The sequence below is a fragment of the Dendroctonus ponderosae genome, unplaced genomic scaffold, assembly GCF_020466585.1.
Source record: "Dendroctonus ponderosae isolate FM_Combo_2020 unplaced genomic scaffold, Dpon_F_20191213v2 Dpon_F_20191213_1, whole genome shotgun sequence".
Lineage (NCBI taxonomy): Eukaryota > Metazoa > Arthropoda > Insecta > Coleoptera > Curculionidae > Dendroctonus > Dendroctonus ponderosae.
In genome coordinates, this window is record NW_026017110.1 from 8,582,845 (window position 1) to 8,603,235 (window position 20,391).

General features: G+C 36.7%; 1 protein-coding gene across 2 annotated transcripts in view; it reads left to right on the forward strand.

The window, feature by feature from the left end:
* LOC109539514 (protein nubbin) overlaps window positions 1–20,391 on the forward strand; it is a 62,781-nt gene that overhangs the window by 26,866 nt on the left and 15,524 nt on the right. Inside the window, exon 3 of one of the 2 annotated variants that reach the window (XM_048665794.1) lies at window positions 10,438–10,551. In XM_048665794.1, coding sequence (XP_048521751.1) covers window positions 10,438–10,551 — 114 coding nt within the window. Of the gene's footprint in view, window positions 1–10,437; window positions 10,552–19,844; window positions 20,000–20,391 lie in introns of those variants that run through there. The other variant, XM_048665798.1, reaches the window with a different exon arrangement.

Sequence of the window (20,391 nt, forward strand, 5' to 3'; positions counted from 1 at the left end):
AATGTTCAGAATGTTTATCGCGCCCAAACAAAACAAACTTTGAACAGTCTACACATTGGCATCGTAAACCAATCAGATCAAGAACATTCGCGAATTATCACGAGCCTCTAATCGCATTTTCAGAGCAATCAGAACATATCTTCCAAATGACGAAAAATCGTTAATTTTATTTCTTGCAAAGACCTTATATTGTACATAGCCTATGTAAGTGTGCACATGTTTGAGTGTCTAGTTTCAATGGAAAATCTGGAGGCAAAGTACGTTAAATTCGTTAAAAGTCCGTTAGAACACTTTATGTGCTTTGTATATACCATTATATACCATTATATACTATAGTAAATAATAACGGCTTGTGCTACCAAGGTGCCTGTTTAGGGTTCAAGTTAACGGTTTTCCCTGATCCATCGCAATATCAATCTTCAGTTACCGTTTGCAATCAATATTCACCCCATATTACACAGTTAAAAAACTGAGCAAAACTATTAAAAAAGCACCGTGAGAATCCGTGGGCTTTTTACAGAAATGTGCCAAATTTCCTGAGAAATTCCGTTAGATAATGGGGGTCAAATTGCAAAAGTTTTTTACCCGAATCCTGGCATTTCTGCACCCTTCCACCACATTCTAGGGCCTAGTACAAGGTGTATGTAACGACCCAAAAAAAACACAGAAAGCTCCACCCCAGGTTTTTTTCATTTTTTAGGGACAAAAACCGTTTCTTTGTGAGTCGCGTTTGCCTAAAAAACGAAGAAATGGGGTGCGAATCTGGGGTAAGCGGTGGTTTATTGAAACGGAAGATGAATCTATAATTTCCAGTTGGGTTTTTTTAGCTGTTTTCGGAATGTGGAACGTGAGAAATTTTAGGGGATTTTATACAGTTTCACTGGGGATTTTTCAGATGAAATCAATCATTGAATTGAACTAAATTCAGCAGATGAACATCCACTTTGAGGCTTAAAAGAACTGCAAATTAGATGCAAAAAATGTTAAAAATGCGCACTTACATTAGCAGAAACATAAATAAAACCTCGCAAAGGACGTTTATTACCACTTTTGCAATCATTTAAATAAATTTAGCATTGAAACTGAATGGAAAATGTGCGTTGTTGTTATTAAACTGGCGTTTTATGTGGCGAGAAAGTTTTCCAGTTTTTTAGCGAGCAGGGCGTGGCGATCTTTACCATATTTAATTGCTCGTGATAACTATTCCAATGCCTTACCATTTATGATCTGTGGACAGATGGTGTTATGGCTTGCATTTTAATATCATTGCTTTCACATCGTGAACGCCCACTGCATTAGTAGCCATCACCAACCATCTCACTTACCAGATCTGAGCCACTCAGATCTGGACAAAGAAAAATCCGTTAAAACGCTTAAACCCTACAGGCATCATTATAAAATGCAACCCCATTGAAATAATATTTTTATATTAGTTTGAACATGATATATGTTGCAAACGTGCTGCTACTTATGAAGGATTCCATTGTAAACACAGTTGCTGCCGCTGAAAAAAGGGCCTTGTCCTCCGACATGTATATAGAGGAACCCTTTTTAAATCGCGTGCTCAAACAAAACGGCCGCGCTCTATTGTTACAACCTTTCCTTCTTTTTATTTTTTTATTTTGATTATTTCCATTGGAACGTTCGGTTACGTTTGCCAGCCAATAGCAGTCGATTTTGCATAAATTATATAGTAGGTTAAAAAGGGTTAATAATGTGTTTGAAACTTTAAAATGGTGGTTGAATAGTGCGGACGCCATATGTGCGTTCTCAGAAGTCGTTTCAACTCTTATTCGTGTCCGAACTCGCCTCTATAATTTATTTAAACTTCCAGAATGGCTAATTTTCTACTGCTTGGTAATTTATTGCTCACATGGTTTAGGGCTCACATTGTATCATTAGAACGCTGACTTGTAGAAAGTCAATTAGTGGTCGATCGATCTGAATTTTAAATAAAACTTAAAGGTGACAGAGTGACCAAAGCTCTATATGAAAAATAGAATTTTACAACTCTCAGTCTCAACAAAAAGAAGAAAATTGATTTGGGGAATTTTGGTTTGATCGGATTTGGCTTTGATTTGGATTAAATCAGAAAATTTTGTTGATTGCCGGAAGACTTAATTCCAATAAAACATTGAAAATGTATTTGAAAAATTTAGTTTTTATTGCATTTCTGAAAGATTGAATTTCATTAAAAAATAAAAAATTAAATTTTTTCTGCATTTCAACAATATGTAGAACTTTTAATACGCGTGTAGAATAAATTGTTTATTTGCACGCCCCGCGTCAAGACTTTGTCTTCGAGTAGTTTTAAAAATACTGGGTGTTTGCCTGCGATTGGCCACCGCCCATATCTCGAAAAGTATTGGGAGGGGAAATTTAGGAAGAAAATGTTCGTCACTATGGAAAATCCGGGAAATGCTTTTGAAGCTCGGCGTTATACCGCGATGGGCGCAATTGATACGTAAATTTTAGAAACCTAAATTTCTTCGAAATTTTTTAATTTAAGATAAGTATACATTCGGTAATATCATTAGAAAGCTTGGCCAATTTTGTATTAATTAGTTTTAGAGCTTATTGACGTGCCAAGCTGCGTAAGAGTGGGGGAAGCTTTTGAGTGTGTCCACATTGAAATCGCTCTACCTTCTAAAGGGCTTGTTAAATTTTAGTAATTTTAGCTATATTGGGAAGACAAATGTTAGTTATTTTTACTATCTCATAGAGCAGACCTCCACAGAATTAATCAACATTGCTAGAGGGCGCTTTTTGCAGCCACAACCATTAAAACTATTCTTTTAGTCAAAACTCCGAAACAAATCACGATATCGAGCTGTGGTATACAAGGTTTTTGTTGCAAATTTTCGTTTATTTTTCGACTACAGTGTCATCTTTATTCCGTCGCTTTCAAATCTTCGAACAAAATCTAAAAAGCTGCTGTTATTGTTGCAATTTGCGCCCTTTAGCAAAACCATTTAGAACTATCGAATTGTACTCGTAAGTACAATAAAAAGTACCAGCATTTTTATTTCAAACAAGCTTTCAATCATTAAAATCGAAAAATTTGTTGAAAAGTTCTAAGGGTTTAAATTCTGAAGTTTTCAAAGGCTCTTACCGCTCTCATCCAGGTCGCTCTGTCAATGAACCTTGAACAAAAGTGATGCAAGAATGGCCAAACATGCGAACGATGTTATTAAAAGTATACATGAATTTCGCAATTTCTGGAGAAATTTAAATTTCGAATATTGCCTTTTCAAATGGGCCCCCTAATAGTGAATCGCAAAACTTACAAATAATTTCCAGGGTTTTTCCTTGAAAGTAATTTCCAGGCTTTGCTTTCCAGCCATGGAAATTTTAGCTCAAAATTTCCAGGTCAAGTACTTACTTTTCAATATCATGGTCTCCTTGAGTCAAAGACCCCATACGTTAATTTGCTCATTTGGTGTGTTTTAAGAAAAATAAATTAATCCGACCTGAAAAGTTCATAATTTGATCGGATTCAACAAAAAAAAAGGTTAAAAAAAAGTTTAAAAGAAACTTACACTCTTGAAAACTTCAAAGGAACTTTCTTCTGAGCTGAGTCCACACATTGTGAAACTCGAGTATCTTCGAATTTCCATATATGTGAACAAAAGTAAAAACCCGACAAAATTGTCGGGTTTAATTTCAAGATTTGTTCACTCTATGCAGTGATTTTGCCAAAAATAAGCTTAGAAAAATTTCGAAGAACCGAAGCAAAATCGCTTATTGAAAACAGTGTATAAAAAACAAATTTTAAATTATTCTCAACAACTTAAATTTTCAAAAGGCGACTACATCCACACAAAATGAGTCAGATTTGAGGCTGGAAAATCCACCCAAGACTTCAGTTGAAAAAATTCTAGTAAAGGGCCAAAAAACTGTGCAAAATCCTCAGTCGCTCTAAAGCAAAACTGATCGAAATCCTCAACCAGTTCCTAAGCAAACATTTTTTTCCTAGCCTTTGTTGCTTACAAGATTAGATTCAATTGAGACCTTTGAGCAAATGAAAGACAGCCGATTTTCTGGCAACAACTAAGAAGGAAGGTAATTTGAGACTAAAATATTCCGATCAGATTAAACACTTGCTAACCCTTCTATCGAAGAAACTGTCAAAGACGATTGTGCTCCACACACGTCCAGCACACGTCGAAGAAAAGGTGCGCATTTTGAGGACGATTATATCATGTATGAAACCGTACAAAACCGTATACCCCGCATGCCAGCACAAAAGTCCTATTTACGATTTTTTACAGTTCAGGGGCATGTGGCCTATTGTCTGAATCCGCCAGCATTTCTACCTGGGGACAGAGAATCAACCCTTAATGGCAAATGAAACCCTCCGAACTCAACCCTATTTTGCACACTTTCCATCAGCTGTGCATTTGCTAAGTAATGGTTTGAGGTAGGATCGGAAATGCCATATGCTCATAAGTAAATTAACTAGTTTTACCGCAAAGCAATTCGTCCAGCCAGTCCAGATATTGTCGTGCGGTACCTGAGGCTGATCGGAAAAAGTTAATTGTGTTGGTTTAGTATGCAAAGCCGCTTTTGATGACAAAATTTATATAATACTTTTTTTCGCCCGCTCTGACAACCATCTCCGAAAACAATTTTTTTCTGCCAACAGCTTAATTATCTCCCTGAAAACAGTTTTAATTGCTCGTATTGTCCTCCGTAGGTTTCCGTCCAGGAATTTAATATATCACCTTATTCAATTAAGTTTTTACCGAATACCTCTTCAGCGGAAAATTGATTCTTTCTAGCAGTTTTTTCGGGAAATTAATTATTCGCTCAATAGATTCACGTAAGGATTTCTTTACTTTTACCTGGCCGACAAGAGGCCCAACGAAAGTCGTCCCTACAAGTGAAAATCCATTTCAATTACACTCACAATGTTTGCAAACCTCGGGCCCGTGCTGGCCTGAAATATAATTGCCCTTAGGGTGGTTTCCACCCCTTTGCACCGGACGTCTGGCTCAAAAGAACCCTCAGACTCACGAAAAATCAGAATATTGAACTGCTGACCTATTGCCTGCCCCATTTTCCTCAACTTTCCTGTCTCTTTCATGCAACAATGTTTTTTCTTGGACGGTGGTGGTTCAGAAAAGCCCCATAAAAATATACATGTAAAACGTGTCAATTTTCATGGCTGCGCGCATGCACTGCGCCTCGCGCTTTTACATAATATCGATAAAAGATATAATGGGCGTGATAACGCAAGCGCAACATGCAAAACACCCCGTTCTCACCCCTTTAAATCTGCATACGACGCCCGAAGCGACGCCTTCTAGGGCGTCAGTTTAAACTTTCAATCGAAAAACGACGCTCTGACGCCATTTTCCTTGATAGGCATCATTTAGATCTTTGTTTCGAGCGACGCTCTGAATTAATCCAGGGGATGGGCGAGGAAATTTCCTCCATAGTCGGAAAATCGATAACGCAACAAAATTGACTTGCCGAAGTAATGGACACGAAATCGCGTGGTTTTGCTTACAGAGATTTTCGAAAAATCTTCAAAAACATCCGCGCGTTTTTCAAGTGGAATCAGAACTTTGCTGAAGCACAGTTTTTTGATCTGGGCCGCTATGTTTAGGATGATTAAAAATTAGCGTCAATCTCTTCGAGAGAATCTCCATAGAGAGTTTTTTGCGAAAAATCGCAGCGGCAACCATTCATCCAGTCCTTTGATCCGGTCAGATATTTGTGGACATACACGTCAACGTCACGAGAGTATTGTTGGTCAGTTTTCCAAATGCGCTCTTCAAATTCTGAAGATTCTAAAATTGCGCTGTCAGTTTGAGTGAAGTTTTCCGAAAAAAGCATCAAAATAATAGTTACCTCTTACGTCATCTGTGCGTCTTTTAAGTAAAAATTCATCCTTAATGTAACAATTTTGCGTTTTTGACACGGCAAAACTCGCAAACAAACCGTTTAAAAACACCAATTATTGAAACTATTTAAAATTAAACTGGACCACTGTGTACAAGGTGATTTAAAATCGGCCAATCTCTTGAAAGGAGTTTAAACTTGCTTGACACTTAGGCACAGTTTCTGTTTGAAAAAATCGTGATTCTAGATATTTGTGAAAAATCACAGCGACAATTTTGCATCCAGGCGAATATTCGCTGACATGCACGTCAACGTCACAGAGCAGTTTGGTTAGTTTTTCAAATGTGCTCTTCAAATGTATAGCAAAATCAAATATGTATAAAGTTTACTATAATTGTAACGACTATAAAATTGCGCTGTGAATTTGAGTGAAGTTTTCCAAAAAAATAATCGAAACCATCTTTCCGTCTTACGTTATCTTACGTCTTTTAAGTAAAATTGCAACTTTTATGTAACGATTTGGTGTTTTTTACACCGCAAAACTCTCAAAGACACCGGTAAAAACCACCAAGTTATACAAAATATTTAGAATTATAACTGAAACGCTCTGTTCAGGGTGATTTGAAATCGGGGAACCCTCTTAACAGGGTTCTAGAGGGCTTGAAGAAAATTTGATTCTAAAATTTTCAAGCCAGAAAAAACAACCACTTTTATGCATTTAGGCAAATACCAGTGGACATCCAAGTCAACGGTACAGAGTATTGTTGGTTAAATTGTGTCTTCAGATGTATAACAATGTCGAACGTACATAAAGTTTTCCTCCATCACAAAGACTCCTTTTGTGTTTTGTTCCTAACAAGCAAATTAACTCTTCTCAAAAAGTAAAAGTGAAGAAGAAAGTGAACAAGGCCACAACTGAAGAGCTGATTGTTGCAGTCATATTGAAGTCAGTACTCATAAGCAACGATTAAAACCCTGTGGAGATTGAGTGAAACAGGCACTAGCACGAGCCATTGATGGAATTCGAGCGGAAATTCCATGTTTTAAGAAAACTTGAGCTTGAGACGTATACGTTGGTGCAAGCAGTCAAAACTGATGTTGTGAAGTGAGGTTATCGAATAAAATTCAGCACCTTTATGATAAATTTCACCGTTTTCTATTACAATGAGAAACATATGGAACGTTAATTAAAAAAAAACGTAATTCGCAAGCTAAATCAAAAACACTGTTGCCGAATTTACGTTTTAGTTTTTTGCGAATATCTCCAGGTTTTTGGTGAGAATCATTGTTTCCCACTATTCTATTTGTACTGCTTACACTCTAAATCACCCTGCACCTACCAACCAACGTGTCCAGGACATCGAGGAGTCAATTCAATGAAAATTGATAGATTTTTACTCGATTTTACGCGGCTTTAAGCAAAAACCGATTAATTAACCAATAGGGAGGAAAAATTAACAATTTAGCCCCCAAATATTTGAAAAACCGCCGGCCACTCAATAAGGAGAGAAGTTGATTTGGAACAAACGAAAGCAACCAGAGCCGCTCACTCAACTATCAATTTAAGTGTCCATCCCCCTAAAGAGTGAGCGGTCCTTTGACCTGTATTCATTTTAAAAATGATGTCCCTTAACCTGTGAACACCAATTTTTAACCAAATAAAATCGCCATTGTAAACAGGGGTGGCCGGCTCCCTCATCCGTCTGATTCCTGTCCGAGATGCATCCGCAATTTATTTAGGGCCCCTCTCGAATCGAATCAGCCGTCTTCAAAGGAAAGTCGGGGCTCTCCGGTCGAAAATAGCCCCCATTTTACTTTTATTTAACCAGGAGGTTCTTATCTCAACCGAATCGCATATCGCCGCTAGCTGGACGCTGGATTCCTGACTACTAACTTTCGGGAAATTGAAGATTAAAGACGGCTTTTACTTCCCTCTACTCCTTTTATATGAGCTTTTATTTAAAGAATGAGAGCCGGGCGAGATAAATCTCACTGAGAAAGTGTCTTTGCTTCATTGTGTTTTACTTGATTTGAACGTTTCGTCTAAACAAAGTAGCTGTATTTAGAATTGGGCAAAATAAGAGAAATTTAATAATAATGGTCAGAATGCGGGGAAGAAGGAAAATGAGAAAAGGGGCAACGGTGCTAACTAGGGTCGCTTCTAATCAATATCCCCCCCGGTTCGCTCCACGCCCCTTGTCCAATGTTGGAAATCACGCAGCATCCACAACAAATAATTTTCCGGGAATGAGGTTCTTAACCTTTCTGCCTTGGAAAAGTTTATGTTGTGTTTGTGTGCAGTAAAAGCCGACCTTCAGAACGGGCCGCCGCTATATCGGACGTTTCTTTTATTGGTCAGACCCAATGAACTTTCACTACTCACCCAAAATGTCATTCATTCAAGTTTGGAAGACTCTGAAGAATCAACTTTGGCTCTGTTTTTACCTATCAGATCTTGCGTGTCATGAATAAGCAAAAATAGACGAAGGCTTGACTAGTTAACATGCACAAGAATTGATTGAACTAATAATCAATTGAGAAATGAGTATTTTATTCCCAAGCCCAAATTCCTCTAAGACTTGTTCTTCAGATATGCAGAAGAAGAACCTTTGTAATGTGGACCGGAGCTCGAGCACTTTGTCTGTAAAATTGAACAGGGCAAAGAAATTGACTTGTTCCGCTCAAGGTCTTCAACACAGAAGATCATCAAACCAAGTTTTGATGATCGCAGCAATCGAGAAGCGATTCTAAACTAAAGTGAAGTTTGCCTATAGCGTCTTATAGACAACTCCAGTTGGAAATGTTGGCTGGAATGACAAGAGCAAGAAGTTTGCAATAAAATGATGTTTAAATCGTGAAACGTATTGTATATTGTGCGAACAAAATCAACGAAATTGGGCGCTAATACGAGGTTGATGCAAAAGTGTCGGCGACAAAAAAACGGTAGATTTCTTCAGTGTAAATATACCCAAATATAACCGAGTAAAATTCAAAAAACTGTTATTACCCCATTTCTGGGTATGTACCAGCTAATTTGTACGTTTAATAAGACAAAAACTCACCTTGAAGATCGGGCTGCTACAGCCACGACCTGATGCTCCTTCTTCGGCAGCCCCTTCAAAGCAGTAACGAAATCATTGGTAGTGAAGACAGAAGAATAAATTCCGCAACGTCATTTTCAAGCTGAAACTTAAAAAATCTCTTCACTTGCCGATCTCTGGATTAACTGGCAGTGCAATGGTGATTTGTTCCCCATAAGACTTAAGTTCTTATATACCGCAAGTTATAATTGTGTTATAAATACTGGGTTCTTTGATGTTTACGGAGAAAGCGATGCACGATTAAGGAATATTCAAATTTTTCTCCATCGCTCCATGAAATCTTGCATTGCAACGCAATTTCTATAGATAAAAATTGCAAAATTTGCCTCTGGGCTCAGAGGGCTCCGTGCTTGAGCGCCATATATTATCCAGGTCAAAATATTACGTTTTAATTGCATTTAAGTATATAAGTTCGCTTTCGAGAAACCTATTGATTTCCCTATGAAATCATCTATCATGTTCCTATACATAAAACGTCAAAATTCTGGAAAAATGGAAATGTTTGGAAAAATTTGACGTACCGGTTGAAGATACTGAAGAACTTTCACAATGGTGGGATGTTATGAAATCCATCAAACCAGCTGTCAGTTTGACAATCATCAGGGTTCGAGAAATAAGTTTGTGCTCTTGTTAATATAGTGATTTAGTAATGGAATGGAGAGAAAAAGGATGTGGAATGGAAAGAATTCAAACAAAAAAAATGCTTGAAATTCAAGCAAAGTTATTTTTCTTCGCCTTGTCAAACTGACAGCTGGTTTGACAAATTGCATAATCTTCAACCATTATGACATTTAATGAATGAATCACCCAATCCGTCAAAATAATCGACTTTTCCCAAACATTTCCAAAAAAATCCGAATGTATTCCTGTCGCTTCCAAAGTAAAATCAACGTATAGACAGTTTGCAATAAGCAAGCAAGAAAATTGCATGAGAGCCATAGTGTATAATTATTTAATTATCGTATGCAGCTGACGGTTTACAACGATTATAGTGCATTGCCAGTTTCCTATGGTGGTTTATTCGAAATTAAAATATTTTCGCTTTCTTGCCATTTTGCAATATCGACGCCCATTGTGTGTGGAGCCGGTCGGTTCGAATGAGAATTTCGATAATCTATGTAAATTATCTCTAAACAACCGAAATAACTGTAATCAAGTCGGGGCTCCAGTCTAAACCTGCAACCGCGCAACGTCTAAATACCGTCGAAGACAGGAAAAAAGGCAAATTAACATTAATGTCCCTAGATGTGTCATGGCGTTTAAATCTTTGTCTTTTGGGTCCCGATCCCATGGAAAAAAATCGTGGACTATACTTTGCTCTCACAAACTGACGGCTACCTAAAAAAACTTTCGTATGTATAAAAGCTGTTATTACGGAAAATAGTAATGATGTGTCGGCTACTGATGTTCTCTGCAGTAATTACCCGGTGTTCCAGTGCCGGTATTAATCAACATGAACGTTAATTTAATGCGATTTTCTTCATTTCAGAGGTGCGGAGTCCGAGCTCAAGCCCACACTGGCCATCGTTTGCAAAATTTTCACGCCACCGTTTGCAAACCCTGCCAAAACTTCTCAGCTACGAGCCATTGGGTCACCTAGCAAGTAAGCATGTACCCACCTGTTGCCTTTCTAAACAAATTCATGTGCACTCATCAGACATCGATGTACCTGTGAGCTTTTTCAGCTCACCCTACTTTAAATACCTATTAGTTTTTTTAATAGCTCGTCAAATGCCCTGTAGGTAGATCGGGTAAGTGATAGAGCCGAAATGGCGCTCCCCATCTAAATATTCCAAAGGGTTTAAAGGGTAAATTTAAATAAGTCGATGCGGATTTACCTGAAGGGCCTTTCAGCTTATTAATTGTCGCGTGTCGGCTTTTTTACTGCCATTATTCCAGCCCCGAAACTTATTGGAAAAAGGGGTTGAAATTGAGTGGAACCTCAATACATGCAGGATTTATTAATTGGAAATGTACAGGTTGGTGCAGTGTTGGCGTTATTCCTCGCAGAAACCAACTAAACCTCGCCAATAAATTCAAATATTCGCAAAAAACGATTGGGCTACAATGTATTTGAATGCACCTGCAGGGGACGGTTTAGGAGGACTTAAAAGCAACAATGAATTCGAGCAAAGTTACTGTTTGAAGATTGAAGAAAGTTAATGAGATCCCGTCTTTTAATTTTCGTAAAATCAACCAAGCAGGTAACAGATTATCAAAATTGTTGAGGCTGGAATGTAGCAACTGAAAACTGAAAGAAGATTCTTATATGCGGTACTAAAACAACAGAAGAAGAAATGGAAAAAAATTAATGAAAACTGTCGGCTATTCTTGACAGAATCAAGCGAGCAGAATACAAAACAACTGCACATGTTCCTGACACAAAAATAACGCAAGTTGATCTAAAACAAGACTCTGATGTGATCATGAAGAAGTAAAGGAAGAAATTGACAGAAGTAATTAAAATCTGTCGTCCATTCTGCACAAAATCAAACGAGAAAACAAAAAAAACCACAAATTTCCTTGCCATGAAAATCACACAACGCGACGCTAAAGGAAGACTCTGTTTGGAATACTAAAAAAGCATAAAAAGAAAATGAAGAAAATGTATAAGAATCTGTCGTCCTGTCACAAAATCAAACGAGAAAACAGCAGAAAAACTACAAATTTGTTTGGCGCGATAAAGACCCAACGTGTATCTAAAAGAATTACTTTTGGCATACTAAAAAAAGTAAAAAAAGCAGAAGAAGAAATTGAAGACAATTCATAAGAATTTGGCCTACATTCTTCGCAAAATCAAACGAGAAAACATGAAAAAACTACAAAAATGTTTGGCGCAATAAAGACCCAACTTGAATATAAAAGAAAATTATTTTTCGCACACTAAAAAAAAATAAAAAATTATAAGGAGAAATTGAAGAAAATTTATAAGAATGTGCCCTTCATTATTCACAAAATCAAACGAGAAAACAGCAAAAAAACTACAAATTTGTTTGGCACGAAAAAGACACAACTTGAAAATTGTCTTTGGCACACTAAAACAAGTAAAAAGCCATAAGAAGAAATTGAAGAAAATTAATGGGAATATGTCGTCCCTTCTTCCCAAAATCAAACGAGAAAACAGCAAAAAAACTACAAATTTGTTTGGCGCGGTAAAGACCCAACTTGAATATAAAAGAAAATTGTCTTTGGGATACTAAGAAAAGTAAAAAAATATACGAAGAAATTAAAGACGGCAGCAGGTGTGTACACACTGAAGAAAATCCAATCCAATCGTTACAAATATACATCTCTTTTGATTGGATAAGACGAAATTGAAGAAAATTCATGAGATTCTGTAGTCCATTTTTCACAGAATCAAGCGAGAAAAGAACCAAAAAATTGCAAATTAAAACTTAACACAAAAATTACGCAACTTGAAGCTAAAAGAAAACATTATGCGATGCTAAAGAAGCAAAAAAAAAAATTTAAAGAAAATTAATCAGAATCAATTTTGTACCCTTCCATTTCTTATAAAATCCACGAGCAAACGGTAAACAGAACAGGAAATTGCCGAAACACAAACGTTGCAATGTTGAAACAACTAGTGTGAAACAACAGATGAAGAAATTGAAAAAATCAATGAGAATCTACTCTTCAACCCAGTTGAAGCATAACATCAAACGAATTTGATGGAAATTGTGCACATTTCCGTTTCATAGACTTTACACTCGATTTTCCATTTTCCTCCGAAAAACATCTCAATTTATCAGTCGTTTTCCACACTTTTTTAATAGTTGCACGTATGGAAACAACTGGCACTTGAGCTCATTGAAAGAAAAGTAAATTATTCAAAGTTTTATAAATCAGGTGTGTATCGACGTTGGGAATAAACCTGCTAAACTCATTCGACACCCCATTTGAGGGCTTTTTCTTAATGCACGGGGGCTCCCCATTTTAAACCTTCTCAAGTGGGGTAGTAAAACAGTCAATCTTTATCGTGTTGCCACGTTCCGGCGTCCATTTGTCCCTCGATTTAGGGCTGATTGCCCTTCTTACGCGAGCACCCGCCCTTTGCGACACTTTCTCTTATTTAAATTGAATTATACTTCAGTTAAAAGGTTCCTTATTCGATGGGGGACTCAATTTTCGAAGAAGTTTGCCGAACGAAACGGTTCAGAAAACGGGGATCTTTTTTTCTATTTTCGGTTTGTTCCTGTCGCTGATTATTTCTGAACTTAATTCAATTTTTTGGGACAAAAATCGAGTATTATTATTCAGAACGTTTAACGATGGATTTTGCTTTCTGTAAAATATCGACGAAAAACATTTAAAATATACATACATTTATTAGGCCTAAAAAATTACGCAGGGGAGATTTGGAATTTTCGAATTCTCGACAAAGAAAACTTCTTAAAACTGTCATTTGATGAAATAAACGCGCAAAAGTTATTGATATTATGGGTTCTGATAGCGGGTTTTCGACTGAATTGAAATTCCCATTATCTTCTGGGAATAGCCGACGTTTCGAATTCAGTTTCAATACGGAAGCGTCGGGCAAATTTGATAATATGAAATTTTTGAAATAGAAATGACAGCAGAAAAAAGTGCAACTGAAGTAGGAAAACCAGTAGAAAATAAGATCGCACTAAATTCAAAACAACATTGGCTAAAAACCAAATAGCGCTCGATAAAAGTGATTTAAAATTAACAACAATATAATAACAGGCGCATTCACCAGCAGGAATTTTCAAAGATTAAGTGCTGGAAATCGATGGCCTAGAAAAATATTGAAATTTCCCCTTGAGCCCCAGCGGATGTGGATATTTGCCGGACACTCGATCTTTTATTGGCATTCAATTCGCAAATAAAGAAACTTCGTAAATTCGCAGTTTTCCTATGAAACTGATGCCTCCAAGTGTTCGCCTTTGGCAGTCACAATTGTCCTTACGAAATATAATTTATTTCCACTTTTACCGGGTCCATTCGACCCATAGACGGCCGGACAACATTCAAAGAACAACATGTGACACTAACAAGAAGGGTGAGTCAGCAATAGCAAGGGGTTATCCACTAATAATCTGTCAACAGCGTCTGTGTAAAATCAATGATGTGCCTAAATTGACTTCGACTAACTCCTATCAACATGCTGCAATGGAGGAAAATGAACAAAATCCGTGAGACAGTAAAAAGAGGCAAAAAGGGCGACAAATAAACTTCACTTGCATCTAAAATGATTCGAAAATAGAATATCTAAGTGTGGCTTTTCGAAGCTACTACAACTCCAGTAAAGTGGAACAGAGATTTCACAATAATTTCTTAAAAGTTCAGCAAATGCAAATAAACACTTGATCAGATAACGACTATTTAACTGAACGAAGTCATCTTTAATCAGGGCGATATTGATATTTTAAAATCAATCATATTTGCTTAATTTTCGTGATGGGTTTCCTAGGATTAAAACCTTGAGCTAACTCAGGTAAAATGGAGACAAACAGCCCAGCCAAAAACGCTTTAATAAATTTTTCCTGCGGGCAACTGGTCACTGTCCGAGCGTGATGGGAAAAAATTGCAAACTATAGGAAAACTCAATTAGTTATTTAACGTGAAAACGTCCATACTAAGCCTCCCCAACAAAGGGAAATGCACCTTATAAGGGTTGAAACATTTAATTAAAGATATAGACGGGGTGGGGACAATTTATGTGCTCGTATTCGAGGAACGATTTCGATAATTGGGAATTTATGGTTATTTATTAAAATAGAGGGGGACAATTTGATCGGAATATGGCTAATCGAATGGAGGCAAGCTAAATTAATTACAGAGTGGCCTAGTTGGGCTAATGTAAATTCTCCGGTGTCTCGCACTCGACCTCATAAAGAAACTTCTCGGCACTTTATGTCCCTTATAAAAATTGCTAACAGCGATGTTTTCCGGGAGTCGTCGGACACCCGGAATAAAACACATGTATATCCGGAACTCTTTGGGGAACAGGCCAATGGTCACGCTTGGCGCCATATTGCATTGATAGGCCTTATTGATATACGACCTGGTCAGACCGTACGTTTTACTGAAAAATATACGACTTATTGAAATTGAAATGCTTTTACCTTTCCCGGGGAAACGAATGTTTTCATCCAACGACCAGAGGATACGATAGTCAATAATATACAGGGTGAAATTATTAAAGCAAACCAACAGAAATTGTTTGTAAATTTTACATATAGTGAAAGTTTACATTGGCCGTGTTAATTTATAACCGACGAAATGTGGCTCATAGGCCTGCGGCTCACCACGCACTTTTGTCATTTGAACCTACTAGGAGACTGTTGTTCAATCGGCCGTGGATTTTTCGCTGGGATTTAGCACCTTATTAGCGCCAACCAAATTTGGTCAAATTCCAAGTTTGTTTGATTGTATGATGACTGGATGGAAGTAGAGTTTCGCCCAATTTCTTCAGTTTCTTCATATGTCGTTTCAATATCGCATCATTTGTGGCAATTTTCTGTTCTCTTTATCGTTTGCTCGTGGATTTTATGAGGAATTGTAGGCAATGGCACAAGTTACTTTAGTATTGCGTCTTTCAGCTTCAAGTGGTTCTATGTTTTGGCTGGCGACAATTTTTATGCATCTGTCGATTGCTGGATTGATTATGTGAAACATAGAAGATGGATTCTCATTAATTTTGCTCAAATACTTTTGCTTCTTTAACATCGCATGCAAAATCTCCTTTTAGCTGAAAGGATTCTTATCAATTTTAGTCAATTTCTTTCTTTGCATTTTTAACATCCCCTACAAAGTCTTCTTTAGCTACCAGTTGCCTCATTTTTGCGCCAAAAATGTTGGGTTTTTTTTGTTGTTTCAAAATATTGATAGAAATATTGCCAATAATGAATGCTAACTCAAACTAGATCTAAATTCTCTAATTATCTCAAGTGTCCAGCCAAACAATCAATTTGCATTAAAACTGTACAAATGTTTGTGCAGTATTTTAAACGCCCCCGCGTTATCCTCAAGCCGACTGTCTTAACAATTATCTGCAAAATCTGAAGATGTTCCTCAATTATCGTAAAAAACGTTGATGTGAAGTATCTAATATGCAATAAGGTAAAGTAGATCGGCGCTCTTAAGACATTTCGTTTTTGACCGGTAATGATTAAATCGATCATTCAGCCACCTCTCAAAGGGGCAGATGATCGGAAGCTGCCCATGATACCTTAAGTAACAAGAAGAAGTAATAAAGATGGACGTTGGCGAGAAGCAAGAAAAGTATATAATCTAATATTAAGCCCGTAAATAATGGCGGATGTACAGTAAACGTCTGGAAGTTTGATAATTAAATTAATTAATGTTTGAAAGTTTCACATTTTGCGCCTTTATGGACGGTTTTAATGTCTTTTTGATAAATTGGCGGTTATTAATACTGATATGGAGTTCTCCATTTCGACTTTGGGCGAAACTTTACTCGGGCTTTTATTACCTCTGAGACGGATAGTAAAAGTAACGAACACATCACCCCATTAACCTGATCTTTAATCAGAAATTTTATTAGAAATAATCGCCAGAAATTATTCATTGCTAGCGAAAACAAGGTGTTCCATATTTGCTTTCCCATTGGGAATATCTGCTGCTGACAGTTTCATAATAAATTAGGATATTTTTTCAAAGCCCATAAAACCCAATCCAAGTCAACGATAGAAAAAGGTTCGTGTAATCAGGCGATTATTAATAAATATTTAGATAAAGATATTTGCGCTACATAATTTCCAATTAAATATTGCCGCTCAGTGGGATTTATCCTGGTATATTGTAAATATTTTAAAACGCCATATCTATACCGGGTGAAACATGCAAAATCTAATTACATTTGGCCGGTTCACTTCGAATTTTGCGGGGGTGAGTAGTAAATCGGCAAAATGTAAAGCGTGTTTACGCAGTATAAATAAGGGTCTCTATAGAGAATGCAGCTGACCATCCTTGCCCCCCTTCAACTGTAAAATATATTCAGAGAAACGAATTCTGAGCGTATTGGCGGTCTTTAATGCCACTTTTAGAACGAAATTTCCTTCCCTTAATGCATAGAATATTCGGTGTTCCTTTTAAAAGCACCGGTCAAAGGTTTTTTCTCTTAAAAAGACCGCTTACTTATGTATAGCGAATACATTCCGAAGATGTTTCCACAAGAATACTGTTTTATTCATGTGCCACGAAATTTACATTTCAAACAGTTTTAAAGAGCGGATTCGTTTCGAAAGCAATTCGACAATCTTCTGGAATAATTGGACTGGCTTATAATTGTTAAAACGATCGGAGATTTTATTTGCCTCTGAAGATGCTAGAGAAACGTTAGGACTATTTTATACGATTTACAAATAGATATGTCTGAAGTTAACAGACAATAGACTGCTCAGAAGTAGGTGTTTCCTGCGGCATTGGCATCGAAAAACCGCCGGCCGATGCAACAGCGGCCTCATAGTGGGCGCAAATGGCTCAACTGCGTGGTGAGCGGCAGGCCTATAAGCAACATTTCGTCGGGTGTAAATCAATATTCTTAATGAAAACTTGCATTTCGCACGCTTTGCATACATTTTCAGTGTTTTCTTAGTGAATTTGCTAAGGTTTTAATTTGCCCAATCGATTGTTTGAGCTGAAGTGCAACTGCCTCTAAAGATTCCCGTCGTCTGATCCCGAAAATCAACGATTGTTTAACATACACGATGCGATCGTATACTAATTAGTTGGTTTTATAAAAAAATATGCCTCAAGCTTATAATTTTAAACAGTTTTTCATTCACCTCTACCAGTGGTTATTCATAAACAAATATTTTTACCCCTACTGATGCAATACCTGACGAAATATAAATAACATTATCAATTCAGATCAAACCTATTTACTTATAATATTATAAACACCTGAGTTTAGTTCACTTATCTGTTTTGAAATATGTATTAAAGCTATGTAAATACCGACCCATAAAGATATTTTAAGATTAATTTTATTCCGTCGAGGCTAATTCAGCTGACAAGTGAAACGTTTTAAATATTACATTATAAATTACTTTAATATGGAAACATTATATAAATGTATTAGGCCTATCCGATAAGAATAAACATAATTATGGGGAATAATCCCCGATGAGTTTCGTCTGCTGTACGCGTCAGTCGCTAATTCAAAATTCTAAATCATGATTAGCGGAATAGGAACGGATGATTTATTTACGATGAATCGATAAAATGCAAAATTTGCGAGAAAAATGCATTTTGTCAAGGTTTTTGCAAAATTGCGCCTAGTTTTTGTTAAGTGTAGCACAGTAAATCAATCCAAATTTCCATTTACATGCATTTGAGTCCAGCAACCGATATGTTGACTTGTCGCATTTATTGATCTGGATGACGTGAATATTCAACAACACCGCCATAAAAGTCATAATCATAATTAACATTTTAATTACTATTTATCCAGCACTAAAGCCTCCGCTTATAGCTTTATAGGCTTAAGTAATTTATTTTATTCCAAAGCAGTATTCAATTCGCTGCAACGCTTGATTGATAAAAATTAATTTCGCATGTGGGAGAATAGCGCCCATAAAATCTTTGTAATGCCGAAGAATTCAAATAGAAAATCGTGCAATAAAGCGCTTTACTCTGATGAACAATTTCTAGATTTGAAACTCTGATACGAAACTTAATGTATCGCTTTACATTGAGAGCGGCACGTAAATTTTAGATATTACTTCAACATCAACAAAAGATGTTTTATTTCGATAAATTAGTTTGAATGGAGTCGGGGCCCAGATAACTCACGATGTCAGTGAGAGATAATGTAGATAAAATCCTCCAGCTAAAATGAAAATGCCATCTCAAAATGTTGTTTGCACGATTTCTAGCTCAAAAACATCTACCAAATTTAATCGACTCAATTCACACCTTGCATAAGTCGACACAAATTGAAGAACGTGTAGGCGACAAAACAAAACTGATTAATCCATGAATATGAATAATGAAGTGGACGAAGAATACAATTGAACAGAATAATCACATGATTAAAGATGCATCAATGACGCACGATCAAGAACTTTCACAGATTCATTTCAAATGAGGGGTCGAAATGAATTGGGGAAGTTCTATGGAAAATTGCTCAATTTGTGAACCTTTTCCAGAGCGCGGAAAATTATTGTTTTTTTTTAACTAAAGTGTTTAGGCATTTTAATGCGTAAACACTTGACCTTTTCCTTTTGATGGAAAGTGAAATTAAAAGCATTCAAAAAGATATTGGGCAAGTACCTAATAATTTCCAACTGCAGGAATTGGATTGCGAAAATGTCCCAGCTTATTTCCAACCAAAATTTAGTATCTTGACCGCACTTTGTTGCTTAATCTTCCCAAAACTAAATTCCACTAAAACGCAAAAACGAGCATTTTGTGCGCGAGAATCACCCTCCCGATGGGTGTGAGATATATGGGGGTGCATGACATTAAAACTCAAATTCTCTTGAACTTCTGTGGTCTGGCCACTGGCTATTTTCCGATCAGTTCCTCAAGAATCGCGTTAGAGATCAGTTCCTGGCATTTTTGATATATCGCGCGTCGTTCTTTTCAAAACTCAGTTGTTTCGCAACTATGTTGCTGGTTGCTGTGTTGCTGATTTGTATTAGTGCTCTTTTTTACAAGCTGATTATTTCTCTGCTGGTTTACTTGATTTGAGGATTAATCCGCTTAACTATGACTATGGTGCTTTTCATATCAGCTACTTGCTTTGCAGGTGAGTTACTCACACTGGTTTTGAACACCCTGTAAATTAAACAAACTTCAACCTGTCTGAGTATACACACCTTAGACGTTTACCTTCGCGATGATCCGTTATCAATATTCTCAAAATCGTATAATTATCTATCGATAATGTACATATAGTAAATATCTTATTTTAAATATTCAGTTATCCAATAATCTTTGGTACTTCAACATGACATCGACACTTTTAAATGGAGCGATGTCCTACAGAAATTACTTTAATTCGCTCGGTATCGATAATGTGGCTGGAGTAGCTAATTTCCATAATTTCGCTTATCCCGGTAAGTACTCGCAACTCTTCAATCTATATCCGCGATGTGAAATGATTAATTGTTGCTGAATTGCGTTTTTGCTGTAACTGCTCTTGATTGTTTTATTTGCCAATCTGAACCGTTTCCACTTCGACGATTTTTCAAAAATTTACAACCTCCCGTTATATGCTTTTCATTTGGTCGTTCTTTGCGCAATTTCATTGCATTTTTGCAAGCTTAGAAATGTACAAGCGACATTTATATATACAGGGTGGTCAATGTTGCTGCTGTGCCATTGAGATTTTTGGATCCACATAATTTACCCGGTTAAAGCAACTAAGACAAAATAGTGCAATTTTGGACCAGTTTGGAAATTTAATTCAATCGTTTTTTCCCTTATTTTTTTAAATAGCAACAGTGCG